The sequence below is a fragment of the Chionomys nivalis genome, chromosome 7 (assembly GCF_950005125.1).
Source record: "Chionomys nivalis chromosome 7, mChiNiv1.1, whole genome shotgun sequence".
In the NCBI taxonomy this organism is placed as follows: domain Eukaryota; kingdom Metazoa; phylum Chordata; class Mammalia; order Rodentia; family Cricetidae; genus Chionomys; species Chionomys nivalis.
Genome location: NC_080092.1, coordinates 96306515 through 96329275, shown reverse-complemented (window position 1 = coordinate 96329275; position 22761 = coordinate 96306515). Strand labels below are relative to the sequence as shown.

General features: G+C 52.8%; 3 protein-coding genes across 3 annotated transcripts in view; 2 read left to right on the top strand and 1 right to left on the bottom strand.

Moving 5' to 3' along the window:
- The first annotated feature begins 501 nt into the window (after window positions 1-501).
- LOC130877691 (histone H3.3A) lies at window positions 502-2715 on the top strand. The gene is made up of 4 exons (XM_057775203.1): window positions 502-639; window positions 981-1118; window positions 1243-1396; window positions 1485-2715. The coding sequence occupies exons 2-4, from the start codon at window positions 991-993 to the stop codon at window positions 1611-1613; spliced, it is 411 nt and encodes a 136-aa protein (XP_057631186.1). The 5' UTR covers window positions 502-639; window positions 981-990; the 3' UTR covers window positions 1614-2715.
- An 8558-nt stretch (window positions 2716-11273) lies between these two features.
- On the top strand, window positions 11274-16067 carry Galk1 (galactokinase 1). The gene is made up of 8 exons (XM_057775491.1): window positions 11274-11457; window positions 12696-12885; window positions 13262-13381; window positions 13563-13698; window positions 13815-13996; window positions 14742-14892; window positions 15657-15819; window positions 15900-16067. The coding sequence occupies exons 1-8, from the start codon at window positions 11293-11295 to the stop codon at window positions 15969-15971; spliced, it is 1179 nt and encodes a 392-aa protein (XP_057631474.1). The 5' UTR covers window positions 11274-11292; the 3' UTR covers window positions 15972-16067.
- Window positions 16068-16214: 147 nt separating this feature from the next.
- Itgb4 (integrin subunit beta 4) overlaps window positions 16215-22761 on the bottom strand; it is a 34561-nt gene continuing 28014 nt past the window's right edge. Inside the window, 10 exon segments of the mRNA XM_057773830.1 lie at window positions 16215-16623; window positions 16723-16833; window positions 16922-17086; window positions 17167-17322; window positions 17408-17596; window positions 18233-18382; window positions 19144-19368; window positions 19789-19986; window positions 20969-21100; window positions 21180-21362. Coding sequence (XP_057629813.1) covers window positions 16484-16623; window positions 16723-16833; window positions 16922-17086; window positions 17167-17322; window positions 17408-17596; window positions 18233-18382; window positions 19144-19368; window positions 19789-19986; window positions 20969-21100; window positions 21180-21362 — 1649 coding nt within the window. The 3' untranslated portion in view covers window positions 16215-16483.

The following is a 22761-nucleotide window of genomic DNA, read 5'->3' as shown; positions in this document are numbered from 1 at the left end:
TTCTCTGTACTCAACGATCAAAATATAGTAAAAAGTAAATAATTCAGGAAACACGCTTTATTCGACATTGGAATCATTATATGTTTTTGCAAAATCTCTCTAAAGTGCTCTTTTGATGCAAATAGTCTTAGGCTCTTGCCTAAATCTTTAAGTCTGAGAGACTAGCGCAATTCATTTGCATTGACTTTCTATTGTGGAGCTTTGGAACCAAGAAAAGGATCCAAACATAGCTCCATTTCATCCAATCAGAGGAGCGGCTTGGTGCTAAACTCTGATTCGTCTATTCCTCTTTGTACCCATCCAATCACCAAGCAGCCTTAACAGCCAATCAGTGGCCTAAACGCCCGCCAATCAGGGAACGGGCCCGAAGTCCGGCCTTTGTGTCGGGAGATGTCAGCGCGTCGGCGAATGCTCCCACCAATCGAAAAAGTCGTTGGTGTATGCAAATAAGGGTTCTATGACGCAGTGACGCAGCGTGAAGCGTCTATATAAAAATGGAGGCGTCGGGGGCTTGGAGCGCAGAGCGGTTTGGTCGTTCGTTGGAGGTAGATCTTCTGTTCCTGTCGCCGGTCGCGGCTCCCGTTTGCGCGCTCACAGCGGCGCGGCGGTCCCAGCACGGGCCTCAGACTCCGGCTTTGGGTGAGTATTGGCGTCGCCCGGCGGCTGTCGGGGCCGCGGTCGTCGGCTGACGCCGGCGGGGTTGGTGAGGCCGCCCGGGAGAAGTCGGCTCGGGCGGGGAGGTGGCGTCCCCGCCGTCCCCGTCCCGGCCGCTTCCTCCCCGGCGGTGACTCACAGGTCCCGCCGCGGTGTTCCCGGCCGCCCGAGGAGCGGGAAGTGGCTCCTCCCCGCGCTCCCCCTCCCGGGGGAGGCCGCCGCTCGGCGCAGCCTGAGTCATTAGGGGAGGGGGAGGAGGCGGCGGCCGCCATCTGCCGCGGCCGCGGGGAGGGCGGCCCGGGCTCTGAACGCGGTGGCCCTCGCAGGTGAAAGAAAATGGCCCGAACCAAGCAGACCGCTAGGAAGTCGACCGGGGGGAAAGCGCCCCGCAAGCAGCTGGCCACCAAGGCGGCCCGGAAAAGCGCGCCCTCTACCGGCGGGGTGAAGAAGCCGCACCGCTACAGGTAGGCAGGGCGCGGGGAACAATGCCTTGGCCGCCGGCCCCGCTCGGCTCGGGCGAGCAGCAGCCAGCGCGCTCCCCCCTCGCCGCGGCCCCTGACGCCCTCCTCCCCCCTCTGACGCCTGCAGGCCCGGGACCGTGGCTCTGCGAGAGATCCGTCGCTACCAGAAGTCGACTGAGCTGCTCATCCGGAAGCTGCCTTTCCAGAGGTTGGTGAGGGAGATCGCCCAGGACTTCAAGACGGACCTGAGGTTTCAGAGTGCAGCCATCGGTGCCCTTCAGGTGAGAGACAAAGGCCCGGTGGCGCGGGGGGGCGGCGGCCTGGCTTCTGCGGCGGGGGAGCTAATCCTGTGGCTCTTGTCCTCAACAGGAGGCCAGTGAAGCGTACCTGGTGGGGTTGTTTGAAGATACCAACCTGTGTGCCATCCACGCCAAGAGAGTCACCATCATGCCCAAAGACATCCAGTTGGCTCGCCGGATACGGGGGGAGAGAGCTTAAGTCGAGGCGGTTTTTATGGCATTTTGTAGTAAATTCTGTAAAATACTTTGGTTTAATTTGTGACTTTTTTTGTAAGAAATTGTTTATAATATGTTGCATTTGTACTTAAGTCATTCCATCTTTCACTCAGGATGAATGGGGAGAGTGACTGTTCACAGACCTCAGTGCTGTGGGCGCTGTGGCTCAGGAGTGACAAGTTGCCGGTGTGCAGAAGGGATGGGTGATAGTACTTGCTTCTCATGATGCATGTTTCTGTATGTTAATGACTTGTTGGGTAGCTATTAAGGTACTAGAATTGATAAATGTACAGGGTCCTTTTGCAATAAAACTGGTTATGACTTGATCCAAGTGTTTAACCATACATCACTGTGATAGAATGTGGGCTTTTTCAAAGGTTGAAGATACAAGTTTTAACCACAGTGTAACAGTTTTCCTTAAAAAAAAAAAGTAAACCTGGCAGCTATAGAATACACTATGTGCATTTATAATAGCTATTTTATATATTGTAGTGTTCAACATTTTTAAATTAAATGTTTTACATTCACAAGTGGTGGGGAGTCTTGTCATTAAGGTGTGTGTAATTAGTCCAGTTGGTATTTCCTGACTAGACTGCATTTGTTTTTAACAAAGTAGAAAATGCTATGCGTATTAAACCTTGCATAAGTCCTCATTCTACCACACGTTAACTAACCCTCCAGCTGGTAACCTACACTAACGGGGATTTTATTTATAAGGGCTCTATAGTAAAATAACAAGCTATTCACACCAGCATCACCTGTTACTAATCTAGTTAGTGCAGCTTTTCATTGTGTTGTTTGGTCTTCTATCTAGATTAGGTTCTGTTTTGTTTCTTTTTTAATCTTTAAGGGGAAAAACGGAGAATTTGTTTTTTCCTCGTGGAGTTTAAACATGAGGGTGAGAGTACAGCTTCAGCTTATTGGACCTCTGCCAATGAAGATGGGTTAGGTTACACCTGGTTACTGTCCTGGCAAAATCCCTTTTATAGAGATGGCCTTCAAGTGGTTTTTAAAAGTATCCTATTGAAGTTTTTAGGTCAATTATGTATGTTGACTAAATTTACAAATAAAATTTGTTTATTCAACTAAGTGTCAAACCTAAATTGAATACATAAAGCTTTCAATATACCTATTATCTAGATTTTTAATTTCAGGTTTTTTTTTTTTTTTTTTTTTTTGGTTTTTCGAGACAGGGTTTCTCTGTGGTTTTGGATCCTGTCCTGGAACTAGCTCTTGTAGACCAGGCTGGTCTCGAACTCACAGAGATCCGCCTGCCTCTGCCTCCCGAGTGCTGGGATTAAAGGCGTGCGCCACCACCGCCCGGCTTAATTTCAGGTTTTTGCTTGAAAAAAAAAATTAAAGGAAGCATGTAGTCTGGCTATTACTCCATAAAATTGCTGGGGGCCAGAGATAGGACTTAGTGGTAGAGTGTTGAAAATAGAAGCTGTCATGGGTCTAATGACAATCCACAATGCTATTGTACTTGTGCGGGCTTTATGACAAGCAAATATATAGATCCCCATAGTGTGAAGAAGTGAAGTCACTCACAGGAAAATGGATTTGTTTTGCGGATCCTGGCAGCAGGCCTTAAAATTAATAAATGGTGGGTGTGGAATTTTTTTCCCTGCCCAATGGAGGGTTTCTCTAGTCCTAGAATTAGTCTGAAGCACAGCTCTGCCTGTGCTGAGATTAAAGGTCTGAATGATCCACCATTGCCCACCAAGTAAATTTTTACCATTATACACATGTGTATAATTTGGGTATTGCTTTCACATATTATTCATTCTTTAGTGCTTTGGGAGTTTCTTTGTGTGGCCCTGACTCCTGGAACTAGCTCTGTAGACCAGTCTGGCTTTAATTTGCCTCCCAAATGTAGGGATTAAAAGCATATGCCATGTCCCCTCTTATTTACTTGGTGAGTTTAGTGCCTATAGTAACCAAGTTTCTGGCTTGCAGCCTGATGTTGGCTGTTGGAAAGCCTGGAGGCTACTGTTTAAATTGTGCAATTTGGGTTTACACGGGGCATAAATAAGCATACATTTTTGGTTCCAGGAAGCTACCTGTAAAGGACACCCTGGGAGTGGGGATCTAATGAAAGGGAAAGCTGAAAAGTTTCCCAAAATGTTCAGGGAAGCTTTTGTGGGTATGTGTGTACTGGGTTTTGAACCCCTGGCCTTGTGCATGCTAGATAAGCCCTCTGCCACTGAGTTAGATCCCCAGCTGTGAGGCTTACCTTCCTACTCAGCAGGCAGGAGCACTTTCAGTAGAGAGCAGGTTCCAGTGTGCGGTTTGCCCAGTACTGTAGCAGTTGGTTCCTGTGCCTCTTCACTGTCCACATTTGGCAAATCAGTGAGGTGAGCCTTTGGTGCAGGGACAGACAAAAAAATTACCTGTCTTCAAAGATTCTTGACTCTGTTTTATAGAGATGTTTCGTCCTTTAACTTTTACTAGAAATGTGGCCTAGGTGTCTACCAGCAGCTGATGAGAGATGGAGAGATGGAAAGAGGCCTAGATGGTCTGGCATCCATCCGGCCTACCGCTTTTTTTTCTTTTTCCTGGTTTTTCAAGACGGGTTTCCCTGTGTGTAGCACTGTTTGTCCTGGAGCTCACTCTGTAGAGCAGACTGGCCTCAAACTCAGAGATCCACCAGCCTGTGCCTCCCGTCTGCTGGCCTGGCTGGCGTTCCAATAGTACACAAACTAGGCCTTCCACCCACTGCTCCTGGTCCTCACCCACTCCAACTGGTTTGCCTAGGAGTGAGGTACCAGAGGCAGGATGGGTCCAAGGGTGGGGAGTCAAGAGCAAGCCATGCCCTTAGCCAGATGTTTGCTGGGTCTGTGAGCATCTGGCAGAGGGAAGAACATGGCAGGACATAGTGGTTAGTGAGACAAGAAACCCTGGTCCTGGGCCCTTCCGTTTTTGTCTCACACTGCAGTTCTAGCCTATCACAGAGAAGGGCTGGGTTGAGCAGTTTCAGCCCCTCCTGCAGCTGGAGCCATGAGAACCCTAAGTATCCATTTTGTGTACTCGATTCTTCCCGCCCCCAAGAAAGGGTTTGTCCGTGAAGCAGTTCTGGCTGTCCTGGAACTCACTCTGTAGACCAGACTGGCCTCAAACTCACAGAGATCCGCCTGCCTCTACTTCCCAAATGCTGGGATTACCTTTTTAAAAAGACTTACTATGGGCTGGAGAGATGGCTCAGAGGTTAAGAGCACTGCCTGCTCTTCCAAAGGTCCTGAGTTCAATTCCCAGCAACCACATGGTGGCTCACAACCATCTGAGGTGAGATCTGATGCCCTCTTCTGGCTGCAGACACACAGACAGAATATTGTATACATAATAAATAAAAAAAAAAAAAAAAAAAAGACTTACTATATATACAGTGTGTACTGCATGCATTCCCACCACAAGAGGGCACCAGATCTCATTTCGAATGGTGTAAACCATCATGTGGTTGCAGGGAACTGAACTCAAGACCTGAAGAACAGTCAGTGCTCTATTCTTACCTTTACCTCATGAGCCCTTGGTGTGAGAATATTTGTCACCTCACTAAATGAAGCAGTTCCCCTCTCTCTCTCTACCTTCTTTGGACCCACATTGCTTCCCTTCTGCCTCCACTCCACTGGTGTTTAAACCTGCATTGTGTTCTGTGCTTCTTTAGGGAGATGTCAGCCCTGTGGACTGCTCCATCCAGCCAGGTTGACTCCTGGTCAACATTTTGGCATAAACGACAATCCTTACAGCTACTGCCCAAGGGCAAAGTTAGGAGAAACAGCCAACCTAAGTCCTAAGTCCTGAAGCATCCTGTGGAGATGGTGGAGGCTGTTTTGTCCAGTTTTGGTTTGGTTTAGTTTTGGTTTTTCGTGAGTAGCCCTGGTTGTCTTGGAACTCACTCTGTAGACCAGGCTGGCCTCTGCCACCTGAGTGCAGGAATTAAAGGCCTGCACTGCCACCACCCAGTGACTAAGGCTGTTTTGAGGGGCACTCTGGTTGTTGGTCTGGGGAATGAGGAAGCTGCTGCCTAGAGGAGAGCTGCTTGAACGGCTTTGATGGTGGCAGAGGATGGTGCTGTCCCTTCCGGCAAGGTCCTGCTGGCTGACTCCAGCACACACCATGCAGTGCCATGCCTTCATGTAAGGGGCCCAGCCTGACCCATTCTTATCGGAGCACCGCATCACAGCAGTGGCCAGACTTCAAAGTAGCATTCCCACCACCTGTTCCGAGAACCACTGCTCACGTCTCCTCCCCACAGAGAAGGCTAGGAGGCTCTGCAGATGCCCACTGCTGGGGAAGCAAGGGGACATGGCTTCAGTGAAGCTGAGAGGCTGGAGGAGCCAGGTCAGAGATGATCTGAAAAAGGGCACAACGGAGGGACCTGAGCCCCGTTGTGATCTCTCTAATGGCCAAGAGCCAGCCTGACTTGCAATGCTTTGCAGTGTCCTTTGGGCACAGGGGCCTCTTGTTCTCCACTGAGGAGCAACTAAGCTTCATCTTGGCCGTGCTGTTGGCAGACCAAAGGCTGCAGCAGCCTGTAGTCCTCATGGGGACAGAGGGTGGCAAAGAGAATAGGGCTTGAACTCATGACTCACGTTCAAAGCTCCATTTGTCCGTCCCCATCTGTAAAATACATTTCTGTCTAGTAGACTTGTAAAGGTTTAATGAAATGGCCTGTACAAACTCAGGCACGGTGAGTGCAGGGGACAACTGAAAAACATTTAATTAAGGAAGTCTGGGGCACCGGGCGGTGGTGGCGCACGCCTTTAATCCCAGCACCAGGAGGCAGAGGCAGGAGGATCTCTGTGAGTTCGAGGCCAGCCTGGTCTACAAGAGCTAGTTCCAGGGCAGGCAACAAAGTGACACAGAGAAACCCTGTCTCGAAAACCAAAAATAAAAAAATTTGGGACAATGACCAACTAGAACACAAACTAGCTCTACCTGGAGGCACCATCTTGCTGGCTATCAGTCCTTCAGTCTGTGCCAACTTGAATCTGTATCTCCAGTGCTATAGAAGCTTTCATTACAGAAATCACATAAAAGCAAAGAAATTTTTTTTTTTTTTTTTTGGTTTTTCGAGACAGGGTTTCTCTGTGGTTTTGGAGCCTGTCCTGGAACTAGCTCTTGTAGACCAGGCTGGTCTCGAACTCACAGAGATCCGCCTGCCTCTGCCTCCCAAGTGCTGGGATTAAAGGCGTGCGCCACCAACGCCCGGCAAGCAAAGAAAAATTACCAGGAAATATAGGAACAAGACTCTCCCAGAACAGGTGAAACGGTGGGCTCTCGACAGGACAAACATCATCAGAGACATCCCTTCAGGAGGTAAGGACCCAAGTCCTGTATGGGGAGGCCAGGCTGAGGTTGCAAGGGAGAAGCCAGAGCTAAGCATATAGCACTTCTTGATGATGTGCTTGAGATGGCTCCATCTGCAGCACCCACACTAAGCTGCTGACAATGATCTATCACCAGCTGCAGGGGATCCAACGCCTCCGGCCTCTGCGGGCCCTGCTCTCACCTGCACATACACAGAAGTAGTTCCCCACACCTATAAGTGATTTGGAAATAATAATAAAAGGAAAAGCCCAAGAGATTCAGCTTCGTCTTGGGAGGTAGAAAAGAAGCATCTCTGGAGTGCCTGTCCTCAGTAGCTGTGCTGCTGGTGCAAGTTTCTTGGCCAGCGGGGCAGAGGCAGATGTGGTGTCCACACTGAGGTGCTGTCATCTTTCTCCAGGACTGTGATATCTGGCAAGGAAATGGGAGGGAAAGTCAAAGGTCAAAGCAGACTTCCTGCTGAGCAAAGTTCCTGTAACGGGACAGTTCTAAAAAGAAGCAGGGTCCCTCTGTGTAGATTTGTTTAGCCTGGAAACTCACTATGTAGCCCAGACTGACTACAAATTGCCTGGTATTGCTGGGATTAAAGGTGTGCTAGAGTCTTTTTTTTGTTTTTGTTTTGTTTTTTGAGACAGGGTTTCTCTGTGTAGCCCTGGCTGTCCTGGAACTCACTCTGTGGACCAGGCTGGCCTCGAACTTGCAGAGATCTGCCTTCCTCTGCCTCCCGAGTGAGTGCTGAGATTAATTAAAGGCACGCACCACCATCACCCGGCTTTGTTTTGTTTTTTGAGAGAGGGTTTCTCTGCAGCTCTGGCTGTCCTGGAACTCCCTCTGTAGACCAGGCTGGCCTTGAACTCACAGGATCTGCCTGCTTCTGCCTCACCAGAGTCTTGATATTTAATGTGGAGCTTAGTGATCTTCCTGTCACAGCGTCCTGAGGGCTAGGATTACAAGCTTACATCGCCATACCCGGTGCCAGCGGTCATAGTTTCAACACAAAGAAAGAGGGCAGCAGAATCATGGTGTGGGATCAAAAGGGATCACGATTCTCCTTCAGGTTCCACTCTAGCCAGCACGTTCAAGTGCGTTCTGTTGCAGTGATACACTCCATGATGACAAACGGTTCGTGGAAGACTTTATTTTGGCTTACAGTTCCAGAGAGAGATTCCATGTCAGGGAAGACATGCAGCCAGAATAGAAAGCTAAGTCAGCACATCTTTACATGCAAAAGCAAAGTGAAGTCAGTCCGTGGTGGCACAGGCCTTTTATCCCAGCACTCTGGAGCAGAGGCAGGTGGATCTCTGTGAGTTCAAGGCCAGTCTGGTCTACAGAGTGAGTTCCTCGACAGTCTCCAAAGCTATACAAAAACCATGAACAAAAACAAAACAAGCAAGCAAACAAACAAAAAACTAAGAAAAATAAGAACATGCATGGTGTTTAATCCCAGCACTAGATAGACAGAAGCAGTTTGTGAGTTCAAGGCTACTCTGGTTTACACAGTGAATTCCAGGTTTACCAAGAATGCCACAGATCTTATCTTGAACTGGCCTCACCGTCACAAAGACCCATCTGCCTCTGCTTCCTGAGTGCTGGAATTCAAGCTATCTGCCATAACACCTGACTTCAAAAATTTTTTTTCTTGAAGCAGATCTCACTATTGTAGCCCTGTTAAATAAATTAAAAAAAGACGCCGAGCGATGGTGGCACACACCTTTAATCCCAGCACTCGGGAGGCAGAGGCAGGTGGATCTCTGTGAGTTCGAGACCAGCCTGGTCTACAGAACTAGTTCCAGGACAGGCTCCAAAGCCACAGAGAAACCCTGTCTCGAAAAACCAAAAAAAAAAAAAAAAAAAAAAAAAAAGATTAAAAAAAGAAAAGCTAAAGGACAACCTGATTTACACATTGCGATCTTGCTTAAAAAAATAAAATAAAAGTAAGCACAGTATTTATCTCAATTAGAGGAGGTCAGATTTGAGGTTGTCTGCCTCCCAACCAGATGGTAAGGTGCCTGAGGCTCTTTATCTCTCCAGCCAGCTGCATGACGAAGGAGAGTCCATTAATGCCTGTTTGAATTAATGGAAGTTTGATAGCAAGCGCAAACATTTATTCTATGCTTCTAAGTATCAGCTGCAGTGTGAGTACTTTAGACATAAATGACCCAAAGAGAAAACACCCACCCTGTTGGGGAAATGAGCAACCAAGGTTCAGAGTGGCTGGATCCTACCCACGCTCAACTGGACAGAGGTGCGGGCTGTTGGATTCCTAGCTGAAGCTAGTCAGAGAGTGCTCAGAGAAAAGGGGGTGCTGTATAGAGTTCTGTCACAACAGGATGGTGCCTTGTAGGCGGACATGGCTGTCATTTCAGCCAGCTCCAAAGGCCACTCACAATTATCTTGTGGTTTCGGTTATGCAAAGAGATGGCTTTATTGTAGTGTACTCAAAAAGCAGGCTGTCAAAAGAAATTAGCGATTGATTTTTAAAAAGATTTATTATGCGAGACCAGCCTGGTCTACAAGAGCTAGTTCCAGGACAGGCTCCAAAACAACAGAGAAACCCTGTCTCGAAAAACCAAAAACAAAACAAAACAAAACAAAAAAAGATTTATTATGTATACGGTGTTCTGTTTGCACATATTTCTGCAGGCTAGAAGAGGACACCAGATCTCATTATGGATGGTTTGTGAGCCACCATGTGGTTGCTGGGAATTGAACTCAGGACCTCTGGAAGAGCAACTAGTGCTCTTAACCTCTGAGTCATCTCTCCAGCCCCAGCAATTGATTTTGTTGTTAGTTTTTGAGACAGGGTCTTACAGCGTGTAAGCCAGTCTAGAATTCACTTTGTGGAGGAGGATGACCTTGAACTCCAGACCCTCAGGCCTCCACAGAGGTCTGCCTGTCTCTGACTCCTGGGTTCTGGGGATTAAAGACAAGTACCATCAAGCCTGGCCAGCCTTGGTCTCTGAGGAGCTAGGGTTGCAGGCATTTATGACTATTGGCAGCCACCGCTCCTCACTTGATACGGGGTCTTGCTGTGTAGCAGTGTGTAGACCAGATTGGTCCTGAATTTGCCACAACCCTGCTTCTGCCTCCTGAGTGCTGGAATAACAAGCCTGTGGCATTACATCCGGCTTTATTAGTTTACATGTCTTCTGATAGCACAGTCTGTTTGTTTGTTAGTTTTGTAGACAGGATCTTGCTATGTAGACCAGACTGGTTTCAAACTGGAGATCCTTTTGCCTGTGTCTCCCATGTACTAAGATTATACATGTACCACTATGCCTTGCTTGAAAAATATTTTTTGAAAAAAATATTTTGTGCGTGTCTTTGAATGTGTGGGCTTTCTACCACTGGACTACATTCCCCTCCTTCAAGGTCAAAGCCTTAGCCCTGCCTTTTCTTCTAGCTGCTCTCTTTTGAAAATATGGTGTTGGGGGTTGACCCCAGCCAGGATCTTGAGCATGGTAAGTATAGACTTTACCACTGACCTACACACAGAGCCCCTAAACTGCATTTTGAATGAAACTGTGCAATCTGTGGACAATCTTTTGTAATCCCAGACAGGCTGCTTTTCTTATAGTTCAGGCTTTCCTTCTCTTACACGGTTATACAGAAGGTGTAGACAGGCATCCGGGCAAAGATCTGGGCCAGAATAAAGGCTATAGGCAGATGGTCCTGCCTCTGAGACCAAGACTCTCCCAGGGGAAGCACTTGTTGGAAACCAACAAAATCACCTAATATTGCGGTAGCTTTTGGGCCTCTGAGGAGGGCCTGGTCTTGTATCTGACCACTGGCATCATCTCCATCGACAGGAGCCAGAAAAAGAACCTGTAAAAGGTGACTTTCTCTGGTCACTTTCAAGCTTGACGAGCGATCCTTGTTTATCCTCAGACAGTGTACCACAGCACTCTGTTAGAGACCCATGATCAAGGACGACGACTTCGCATAACTTCGCTCTGAGGACCTCGGAGGCAGATGCTTTGGTGGCGCTTGTGGCTGTGTTGGGGGGAAGATGGTGATGGGGAGCGCATGAAGAGGCTCCAGGCTCAGGGATGGACAGTTCAGATCTCCATGCGTGTTAACTGCCACTCAAGTGGGAGCCCCCACAGTTCTAAGAGGACAACCCCAGGAAACAGAATTCCACTCGGGTCTCCCCAGCTGTCAGTTGCCAGAGAGCCTGCAGGCGTCAGAGAGCTGAGCTTGGAGCAGGCTCTGCAGGTGGGGTGGGCGGGGCCAGACGGCGGGGGCGGGGCATCGCGTCGGCAGGAATGTGAGTCCGCGCCACGTGGCTCCGCCCCCAGCATCCCGCGGGGCGGCGCGCCCCGCTGCAGACGAGAGTCATGGCTGCTTGGAGACCGCCCCAGGTTGAGGAGCTGCTGGCCGAGGCCCGGCGGGCCTTCCTGGAGGAGTTCGGAGCCGAGCCGGAGCTGGCGGTGTCAGCGCCGGGCCGCGTCAACCTCATCGGGGAGCACACGGACTACAACCAGGGCCTGGTGCTGCCCATGGTGAGGGGTTGCCTCGGGGAGCCTGCGGTAGGGAAGGGCTAGCATAGGCAGCGCGGGAGGGCGAGCACTCTCCGGGTGGAAGGCGGAGTGAGGGGTCCACAAACACGAGAACCCCGGGACGTGCAGTTGTCCACGTGTGAAGACAGGAAGCCGAAGCAGGGAGGGGTGTGTGTGCCTTCTCACTCAAGCCCGCCCTCTGGGGGCTGTTAATCATCGCCCTCAACTTGGAAATATGTACCTCTTAATAATGTGAGGACCAAGGTAGCAATATAGGAGGTTATTCGGCATGGTGGCGCATGTCTGATAATCCCAATACCCGGCAAGCTGAGGCAGGAGAATTGCGAGTTCATGGCCAGCCTGGGCTACTGAGTGAGAGTCTATCTCAAATCAAGAAAACACGGAGGTTTGCCTACAGACTTAGTCCTATGCAAAGGTAGACCGTTGTAAATGTTGCCCTCTTGGCCCAGCCCGGAAGAAACGGCGGACCCATAGAGCACTGACGACGGACTCAAAGTCACACAGACACAGCTCCTTCTAGGTCTGTGAGTGTTCTAGCGTTCAGCCTGGGTCTCTGCTCCTGAAAGAGGCCTTGCGGCACTGCGGAGGCTGGCCCCAGTCTGGGAAGCCCTGTGACCCTGTTATTGCCTAAGATAGCTATCTGTCCCTTTGGCCCTCAGCTGAAAGCAGTCCTCCGGGCAGAGTCCAGACTTGTGCTTGCTGTAGCTGGCTCCGCCCTGAAGACCCAGGAGGCTGAATTCTAATCCCCCCGCCCCCAGGCCATTTCTTTTGAAGATCTTTCTTGAGCCTCACCTCTTTCGCTGCAAGCTGAGCCTATTTACCCCCCAAGCCCTGTCTGTCCCAGACAACAGAACCTGGGGCTTTGAATCTGTCTCCTCTAATCGCCCTGGGGAGACCCAAGCAAGTTCTGGAATCTCAAAAGAAGAATTTCCCACCTGCAGTTGGATATTCCACCAGTCTGCAAACCTTCCCCTCAGGGTCCTAGTGATTTGTGGGCTGGGGGAGCCTTTATTAGGAGGTGGAGGCAGGCAGATCTGCCAGGGTTTGAGGCCAGCCTGGTCTCCAGAATTCCAGGATAGCCAGGGCTACACAGAGAAACCCTGTCTAGAAAAACAAACAAAAAACCAACAATTTTAGAGAGCAAACAGAAACCAAACGATGTGGCCCTGGATGGCCTCACTCTGTCCGCTGATAGAGATTATGCACACCCTCTCCTTCAGGCTCTGGAGCTTGTGACCGTGCTGGTCGGCAGCCCCCGGACAGATGGGCTTGTTTCTCTTCTTACCACCTCCAAGAATGCAGATGAGCCCCAGCGCCTGCAATTCCCACTGCCCACAGCCCAGCGGTCCTTGGAGCCTGGAACCCCACAATGGGCCAATTATGTCAAGGGAGTGATTCAACATTACCCAGGTATGAGACCCAGGCTGCTTCTGGGAATGCCATTTCCCCAGAACAAAGTCCCTTCCTCCCAGGTGGAGCATCCCATTGTCATTTGTCCCGGGTGGAGCATCTCACTGCACAGATAAGGGCTCTGAGACCCTGGGAGCTCAGGAACTACCTTTGGTTTCCTTTATATGATCAGAGGAACCAGAATTCAGAGTCAGCTTGCTAGTCTCTGGAACCCCAAATCAGGAAGACAAGGAGGAAGATCACCCCAGCAAACTCAGAGGGTAGCAGAAGAAGGGTGGGTGGGCTCCCCGAGGTCTGCAGTTTGGTGAGACACGCGTCCTGCCTACATCCACACTCCCTGCACCCCATCTTACCAGCATCGTTCTTTCGCCTGCAGCTGCCCCCCTCCCTGGCTTCAGTGCAGTGGTGGTCAGCTCGGTGCCCCTGGGGGGTGGGCTTTCCAGCTCAGCTTCTCTGGAAGTGGCCACGTATACCTTCCTCCAGCAGCTCTGCCCAGGTATTGCTTAGGCCCCGCCTTCCTTCTCAGGCGTCTGTACTCAGAACCTCTTCCCCTACTGGGCTTAGGGAGGGAGGGTGGGAAGTCCCTTTGATTGTCACTGGAGCCCTGCTGTTCCAATGTGGCCAGCCCCTATGCCCTCCCCTGGACCCCAGCTTCCCCACCTCACCCTGTGCCGCAGACTCGGGGTCAATAGCTGCCCGGGCCCAGGTGTGTCAACGGGCTGAACACAGCTTCGCAGGGGTGCCCTGTGGCATCATGGACCAGCTCATCGCTCTGCTGGGGCAGAAAGGTCATGCGCTACTCATTGACTGCAGGTCAGGGGCTCCCCTTGTATCCCCCACCTCGTAATCAGGAGCTCCTGAGCGGAGTGTGCCCGCTCTTTGGACCCTTGGCTGTGACATCTCCCTCATTCCAGCTTCATTCCCCCCAGGTCCCTGGAGACAAGCCTGGTTCCGCTGTCAGACCCCAAGCTGGCTGTGCTCATCACTAACTCCAATGTCCGCCATTCCCTTGGTTCCAGCGAGTACCCAATTCGGCGGCGCCAGTGTGAGGAAGTGGCCCAGGCTCTGGGCAAGGAGAGCCTGCGAGAGGTGCGGCTGGAGGAGCTCGAGGGTGAGAGTCACCATGTTCTGCCAGGCTCCCCGCTGGGATGTCCACATGGCCTGTCGTCCCTTCCCTCTTCCCAGCTCCGTTCATCATGTTCTGCTCGAGAAATACAGCCCCCAAATCCTACAAACCTAGGCTTCCAAAAGAGTTGGCATTGATGGGACTAGAACCCAGAGCCTTGCACGTGCCGGGCAAGTGCTCTGCCAATGAGCCACATCCCTGCCTGCTTGAAACCTTAAGCTTGCCCTTTCAGACCAGACAGTAAACACCTACTCCCAGCATTCAGGAAGCAGAGGCAGGTGGGTCCAAGGATGTCTGTGTTCGAGGCCAACTGGTCCTCACAGTGAGTTCTAGGACAGCCAGGGCTATGTAGAGAAAGATCTCAAGGCCTGTCCTTTGTCCCATCTCGAAAGCCCTAAAAGTTACAGGCTCAGAGTATTGCACTCTCTCTGTGCTGGCTCCTTGCGGGGAGTCCAGCGTGTCATTTCCTGCAGTCTCCTGTAGATCTCAAGTGATGGATAGATACAGTTGTCCCATGTTACAGTGAGAAAGAGAGCTCTGAGATTGGGGGGCGGGGCTTTAGAGCCAGGTCCAGGGTGAAGCCCGTCCTGTCAGTCCCTGCCTGTACTGAGGAGGGTTCAGTAAGCTGCTGTCCACTAAGGGGTTTGGCCACTGCCCACCAGGTTTCTCTCCCACACCCTGAGGTCACAGGTGGTATGGGGTTGGGCTGCTGAACTCTGTTCTTTCTCAGCCGGCAGGGAGCTTATGAGCAAGGAGGGCTTCCGCCGGGCCCGGCACGTGGTAGGGGAGATCCGGCGAACAGCCCAGGCCGCAGCTGCTCTGAGTCGAGGGGACTATAAGGCCTTTGGACGGCTCATGGTGGAGAGTCACTACTCACTCAGGTGAGGCCCTCTGGGTGGCTTGTGCATTGTGGGCACAGGCGGGTCCCAGGTCTCATCCCTCATTCTTATATCCTCTGGGCATAGGCAGGTCCCAGGTCTAATCCCTTATTCCTATATCCTTTGGGCACAGGCGGGTCCCAGGTCTAATCCCTCTGGGCATAGGTGGGTCCCAGGTCTGTATCCTTTATTCCTATATCCTCTGGGCACAGGCGGGTCCCAGGTCTAATTCCTCATTCCTATATCCTCTGGGCATAGGTGGGTCCCAGGTCTAATCCCTCATTCCTATATCCTCTGGGCATAGGTGGGTCCCAGGTCTAATCCCTCATTCCTTTTTTTTTTTTTTTTTTTTTAGGTTTTATTTATTTATTATGTGTACAGCATTCCTTCCATGTGTGCCCGCATGCCAGAAGGGGGCACCAGGTCTCATTAGAGATGGTTGTGAGCCACCATGTGGTTGCTGGGAATTGAACTCAGGACCTCTGGAAGAGCAGTCAGTGCTCTTAACCACTGAGCCATCTCTCCAGCCCCTAATCCCTCATTCCTATATCCTCTGGGCATAGGTGGGTCCCAGGTCTAATCCCTTATTCCTATATCCTTTGGGCACAGGAGGGTCCCAGGTCTAATCCCTCTCATTCCTATATCCTCTGGGCACAGGCGGGTCCCAGGTCTAATCCCTCTCATTCCTTTGGGCACAGGGGGGGTCCCAGTTTGGGGTATAGCCTGGTCCCAGGTCTCTGTCCCTCTCGTTCCTATATCCTTTGCAGGGATAACTACGAGGTGAGTTGCCCTGAGCTGGACCAATTGGTTGAGGCTGCACTCTCTGTGCCTGGGGTTTACGGCAGTCGTATGACAGGCGGCGGCTTTGGTGGCTGCACAGTGACATTGCTGGAGGCCTCCGCTGCCTCCCACGCCATGCACCACATACAGGTGGGTGATCGCCAGAGCCTGGGAGGATGGGAGAGGTGGGTACCCGGGTCACCCGTTTCTTAGCTCCACTTCTCCCCCAGGAGCAATATAGCGGCACAGCCACCTTCTACCTCTCTCAAGCTGCCGACGGAGCCCAGGTGCTGAGCTTGTGATTGTTCTTGAGACTGACGGACACATAAGCGTGGTGGAGGCAGCAGCTCTGCCTCTGGTACCCTCATTCCACATCTGGGTGCTTAATAAAGTTGTGCCTCTTACGGTTGTAGCCTCTGGAGCCACCTGCCTTTGGAGGTGGGTATCCCTCTGGGGTCAAAGGAATTGTAAGAATCACTGTTCTACCGCAGGCGGACACCTCTCTGGCCTGTAAAGAACAGACAGGGCAGCTAAGCAGTAGCAAAATCTTTTATTTATTAAGTGCAGAACCAAGGTTGGGCCCTTGTGCTACCTCCAGTTCTTTGGTCACAAGTGGGCTTGGACCCAGGGCAGAATGCAGTCAAGCCTTGCGGTACCTCTACCTGCTTCATGCTTCTCCCAGAGGGCACCTACCCTGCTCCCTGGCTAGAGGTGCTGGCTCTGTGGTCAGCGTGCAACACACAGGTAGATGGAGCGGCAAAGGAAGGAAGGAGCTAGGGAGAGAAGGCAAGGAGGGGCCCAGCTCCCGGGAGTTTCAGGTTTGGAAGAACTGTTGGTCCATATGCGTGCTGAGAGAACCACTGGCGGTCAGTGTCCGGCTCACAAATTCCTGGGTCACATGCCGGGTGAGGGAACCCCCTGCTTCTAGGTGCTGGGTCCCCAGGGTTAGTCCATCTGCAAGGGAAGAAATCGGAAGGGCCATGTGTAGCTCCCTGCCTCTCTGCACCGGCTCTGCATTCCCAGAGTCAGGGTCTCCTGCCCTTGGAGACTCACCCATGAGGAAGGGCTCGGTGGTCGTGCTGTGAGTAGTGGTGATGCTGCTGTACTCGCTCTGTAGAGGGTTCTGGAAAAGCCCAGAGTGGCTGCCCAGCTGCGGGAAGGGGCCTAGAGCAGGCAGATCAGTCGGTCAGGATGGTACCATGCAAAGGCAAGGCCAGGGAAGGGCTGGGGCGCGCATGGGGAGACACCCCACCTCCATCCTGGGACTCGATGGTGATGATGCCCTCACGCTCTGGCCCGAAGCCCTCAGTTGTCCTGGCCTGCACCTTGAACTTGTAAGGAACATTCTCACTGAGGCCAGGTACTGTCAGCCGGCTCTCAAGATTGTCTCCATCCACCCGGAATGTTGTGGCTGAACCTACACAGGGAAGATACCTTTAGCTCCTGTGGTGCTTTCCCACCCCCCCACAACCCCCCTCCTTCCAGGACAGGTGGCACCTCCTCCTTGGACCATCTCACAGGTCACCAGATAGCCAAGGATATCTCCATTGGGCCTCCGCGGCCGCTCCCAGCTCAGCTGCAGCGACTCTGGACTTAGGGCAGTGAACACCAGCGGTCCCGGGGCGCTGGGGGTGCTCAAAGTGAAGGTAGAGCCTGGAGGCAGTAGAGGGAGACACCGTCAGTGGGCGAGCGGTAGGTGGGTGGTGACCTAGACAGCAGCAGGAGGCAGACAGCTCACCTGGCAGGGGGCAGAGAGGGCTTTGCGGGTGCACCTGGGATTCAATGGTGATGACACCCTCTCGCTCGCGGCCCCAGCCCTCCTGGCTCTGGGCCCGCACTCGGAACACGTAGGAGTGGTTGGGCAGGAGGTCTTCTACCACCACTGAGGTTTGGCCGGGGTTAGGGATGTTGAGCCGATGCAACTCACCTAAGAGGTGGAGTGAGGGCAGGAAGCAGGACCACCTTAACTCCCACTGCTTGCTGGATCTCTCCCTCCCTTAGGCTGCCATCCAACACCTCAGGTCTAACCAGGTCTGCCTGGGGTTTGGGTACAGTGTGCTATGCTGGTTCCTTGGCTGTAATGAGCAGAGGGCCAGGGGTGTTGTAGCTCAGTGGTAGAGCCTTTAACATGTAAGAAGTCCTGGGTCTAAGCCCCCCACACTGAAAGAAGACATCTAAGCTAAGTGGAACCTACTGACCCACTCGTGTTCTGATCAAACCCTGTGCTCCGGTGAAGGGGCCTCCTGTTAATGTTGAGTGCGCATGCCAAGGGGATTCCATTTCCCAGTTCTCACAAAGGCCAAAGGCCGGAGCCCTGCGTCTATAAAACCTCATTAAGCAAAACCTAGTTTAGAGAGATGTACTAGCGGCTCAGGAGAAGGTGGGCAGAGTGAAGGGGCTTGGAGGACCAGGAGAATGGCTGGGTGGGGCATCTGTGCTCAGTAGACTTGCGGGGAGTGGGGGGGATGGGGGGATGGGGGTGGGGGGGTGTTCCTGGCCCGGCAGATACGGGGACAGGCTTGGGAGCATTACGGCCAATAGTCACCATGTCACCATGCCTCACCGCCATTTAGTAGTTGGTACTCCACACTGTAGCCCAGCAGAACTCGGTCACACTGTGGCTCCTGCCAGCTCACTTTCAAAGACGTGGGCCCCAGGGCAGAGAAAACCAGCCGAGTGGGTGTGTCGGGCACACCTGCAGCCCCACGGGAGTCTGGATATTGGAGACCACAGTCAGTTCAAGACAGGGTATGGGGTTTGAGATGAGTCTCAGTCCACCCCTTGCTCACTTAGCTTGCCTCTCTGGTCAGGTAGCTGGACACACTGCTGTCTAGGCTGCCCAATGCTTCCCACATGAGCCCAGAGTCCCCCTTGAGTCAGGCAGACTCCCCAGCCCACTACCGCTGGCCTTGCACCCTGTTCAGTTCTTGCTCTGTGCCCCAGGGGAGCAGATTCTGTGTTAGGCTTCAGCACTGATGAGGGCAGGGCAGTGGTTAGCTCCTGTGGATGGACAGGGGATCCGAATGCAATGTAGCACAGGCAGCGAGTGCGTGGGCAGAGGCTGTGATGGTGGCCGGGTGGCAGATGGAGCATGGCAGCCACAGACATATGGTGACCACCCCTGTACTACCTGAACCCCAGGAGGGTGCTGCTGACTGCCCAGCCAGGATTATAGAGTCTGGTGAACCCCTGGATGCGGGGATACCCTTCATCTGAGCCCGACTCCGGGACCCAAGGGTCCAAGACAGCGGAAGCCTGCTCCTCCTATCTTCCCAGATAGGAGGGAGGCCTAGGGCAGGACAAAACAAAAGTGAGAAGGGCAGGATGTGTGTGTGCGCGCACGCGTGTGCGTGCGTGCGTGTGTGTGTGTGTGTATGTGTGTGTGTGAAGGCAGTATGGAGTATGGGCAGCAGGCCAACAGCTGTCCAGGAGCTGGATGTAGGAAGGTCAGCGGGCGAAGCAGAGGTCACTCACCCTGGGAGGAAAGGGAATTGAGGGTGGAGTAGTCCCGGGGAAGCGTGCCTGAGCGAGAGTGCTCTGTGCGGGTCAGAGAGTGGTAGTCCCGAGTGAGGGTGGAGGATGTGCTCAGCACTCGGTGGGACAGATGTGTGCCGTAGGCAGCGTTAGCCGCCGTCATTCGGTGCAGGGAGTTGGCACTGCCTGGATAGGCAAAGTCCATCCGGCCGTTCACCAGGTGCTCTGCATGGAGAGAGAGGTCAGTCTGTGAGGCCTACAGCAAGGGACAGACCTGCGGCCCTGGGGGTGCAGAGGGCAGCCTTAAAGATTATAGCTAATTTCTCAGACTACCAGGTCCCTGGGTTCCCAGAGGCAAACGGGATTATGTAGTCTTCCCAAGCCTGCCTTGCGCCACCGAGCACAGTTAGCCTCAGTCAGGAGCTTACTCCCCTGCAGTGACTCTGGCCCAAGGCTTGCCTTCCAGTTCCTGGAGGTCCCTGCATTATCCTCCCTTGGGGAGAGGGTTCCCGAGGCTTGTCTGCACGCATTTATGCAGATTCTGGACCGGCAGGGCACTCTAGTGGGCAGCTTGACAGAAACTGGGGACCCAAAGCAACTCAAATGAGCCCAGGACCCGAGCAGGCACGCCGGGGAGGCCGTCACCTCCCGGAGGCCGGGGCGTTGCCCCGCGGATCCAGCCGCTGCCCTCCCCGTCCGCGCCCCCCGCAACGCTGCCGCCGTCTTCGTCGGAGCGCCCGCTGCTGGCGGACAGACGCGGGATGAGCTCCGGGGGCAGCCGCCACGTGACGCGCCGCAGGTCCAGCTCCTCCCCGAGCAGGGGCTCGAACTTCCAGCCGCAGCCTTGGGAACAACGAAGGGCCGCGTTGGCACCGCCAGGACGCGGGGCGGCGTCGGGGAGGATCAGGAGGAGGAGAAGGCCAGCGGCATTTAGGCGGAGTCCAGGGTTGTGGGTATCCCTTTGGGCGACAAAAAACCCTCGCCCTGCTCCAGCCTTTCCGATAAACCGTGCGGTTTTGGCCTCTGCTCAGGCAAAAAAGTCTTGAGAAAGCCTCCCGGAGTGAAGTTTCCCTGGTTACTCAACTGCTCTGAGCCTGTTTCCTCTCTGTACAAAGGGAAGTAGCTTCACCCCTGTCTGTCTTCCAGGAATAGCTGTAGGAGCCCTAGGGGGCTAGTAATATTTAAGCAGGGGTTCCTGGTTTATAGAACAGCGGTTTAGATCCGAGCCCACCGGGAAGATAGCTGCAGATTCGAAGGCAGCCAGTCTACTTCACGGTTGTTAATCTAGCAAGACCCGATCTCAAATCCTTCCCAACCCCTGGGGGAAAAATAATTTAGCATGCCAAGCTCCACCCAGTGGTGGCAGCCTGTGCTCACCCTGGCCTTAGACTCAAAAAGGGACGTCTTCCTGGTGATGTGTGATTGGTATCTCACTTCACGGGTTAGAAAGCCAGTTAGTTCTGAGATGGGTAAGTGATTGATTCATCTAGGGTTCCCCCTCAGAGCCTGAGTGAACCCTTGCAGCCTGAGTCCCAGCTAAGGCTCTCGGGCAGGTTTGCCTCTCAGAGGTGGTTTGAGTGTCCAGACTCCCTAGCACAGCAGGCGAACATATCACTTGTAAAGCTGTTGTCCCGTGTGCAGGAACCTGTGTGTACATGCGTAAGCCTGGGACTATCTGTCCCCGAGGGGGGCATTCACATTCTCTCATACACAGGCACACACACCTTGACATGAGGCCCACGGCACTTCTTCCCCTTTGTGTACTCCGGATAGCAAGGACAACGCCACCGAGGACCCCCACCTTCCTTTGGTGGACCCCACTCACCAGTGTCATCAGAAACACTGGGTCTCTGGCTGCTGGCTGGGGAGCGCAGGACATCGTCGCTGTACATGAGGTAGCTCTCATAATCTTCTCCACCCTGGGCGTCCACAATGGGGATGTCTGGGATGATGGGAACTGCAGGGCAGAAAGAAGTAAGCCAGGGCCCCTAGCTATGGCCTCTTGTCCCCCAAGTCAACCCTTGCCTGCTACTCACTGGACATGGGCCGCTTGGGCTGTGTGGCCAGGTTGATGATGGCCTCCCTCTCAGGTCCCCATCCTGCCCCATTTCGCGCCTTCACCGTGTAGCGGTATGGCTGGGATTCTCGCAGATTCTCAATGAGCAGCATCCGGTTCTTGGGGTTGTCCACCAGCACCTTCTTCATGGGTCCAATGGGTCCTGGGGGGCAGGGACAGTACTTCAGAGGGACCACCTGGGTTCAACCTGGCTGCAGCTCCATCACTGCCCTGGAGGTACCAGAGAGCATGAAGCTCCTGAACCCTGCCACCTGCTGAGTCCTTAAATCCCTGTGTGAGTGGTGTAAGGAAAAAGAGTCACCATCTTTTTCAGAAGGACCCCTTGTTGGGTGGCAGAGCCAGCACTCGATGCCAGGTGACTATGCCACCCACCACCTTGACTGACTGGCAGATGCGCATGCATGCGTGTAAGGCACCACGATCCGAGGCTTGCCGGCGGGCAACAGTGTTCTCAGGATCACATCTTCCACCTGTGCTCATGGCTGAGGGTCCAGCCTCCAGCGCCATGCTGAGAAGGCTCAAGACTGGCAGTGTCAGGTTGCCAGGCAACCTTCTGTTTCATTCATGCTTTGGCAGAGGGATGAGCTCTAGCTGAGCTCCAGGCACAGGCTCCTGTGTGAGGATGGGACGTCCCAGGTTGGAGGATTCCAGAACCAGAGAAAGCACAAAAAGAAGGTGATGTCCCACTTTCTCAATATATTTTGGAAAATGATAACTGCAAGATGTGGTGTGCACCTGCTGAAGAGGTGGCAGGTACAGGGACCGGTAAAGTGGCTCAGAGGGTGAGTGCACTCCTAACACAAGCCTGAGGGCATTAGTTTGTTCCCTGGATCCACAAGGTAGGAGGAGAGAACTGACTCCTGCAAGTGGCTCTGGCTGTCCTCAGACTCAGCTCCACCTGCTCTGCCTCCCGAGTGCTGGGACTAAAGATGTGCGCCACCACTATCCGGCAATGATAAATATTTTTATTTTTTAAAAAGCAAGCAGAGGCCGGGCGGTGGTGGTGCACACCTTTAATCCCAGCACTTGGGAGGCAGAGGCAGGCGGATCTCTGTGAGTTTGAGACCAGCCTGGTCTACAAGAGCTAGTTCCAGGTCAGGTTCCAAAACCACAGAAAAATTCTGTCTCGAAAAAAAAAAAAAAAAAAAAAAAGCAAGCAGATAGCTGGATGGTGGTGGCGCACGCCTTTAATCCCAGCACTCAGGAGGCAGAGGCAGACCATTCTCTGTGTATTCAGGGCCAGCCTGATCTACAGAGCTAGCTCCAGGTCAACTAGGGCTGTTACACAAAGAAAACCTGTCTCGAAAAAACCAAAAATAGGGGCTGGAGAGATGGCTCAGAGGATAAGAGCACTGTTCAATTCCCAGCAACAACATGGTGGCTCATAACCATCTGTAATGGGATCTGGTGCTCTCTTCTGGCCCACAGGGATACATGCAGGCAGAATATTGTATATATAATAAAGAATATTGTAGGGGCTGGAGAGATGGCTCAGTGGTTAAGAGCACTGACTGCTCTTCCAGAGGACCAGGGTTCAGTTC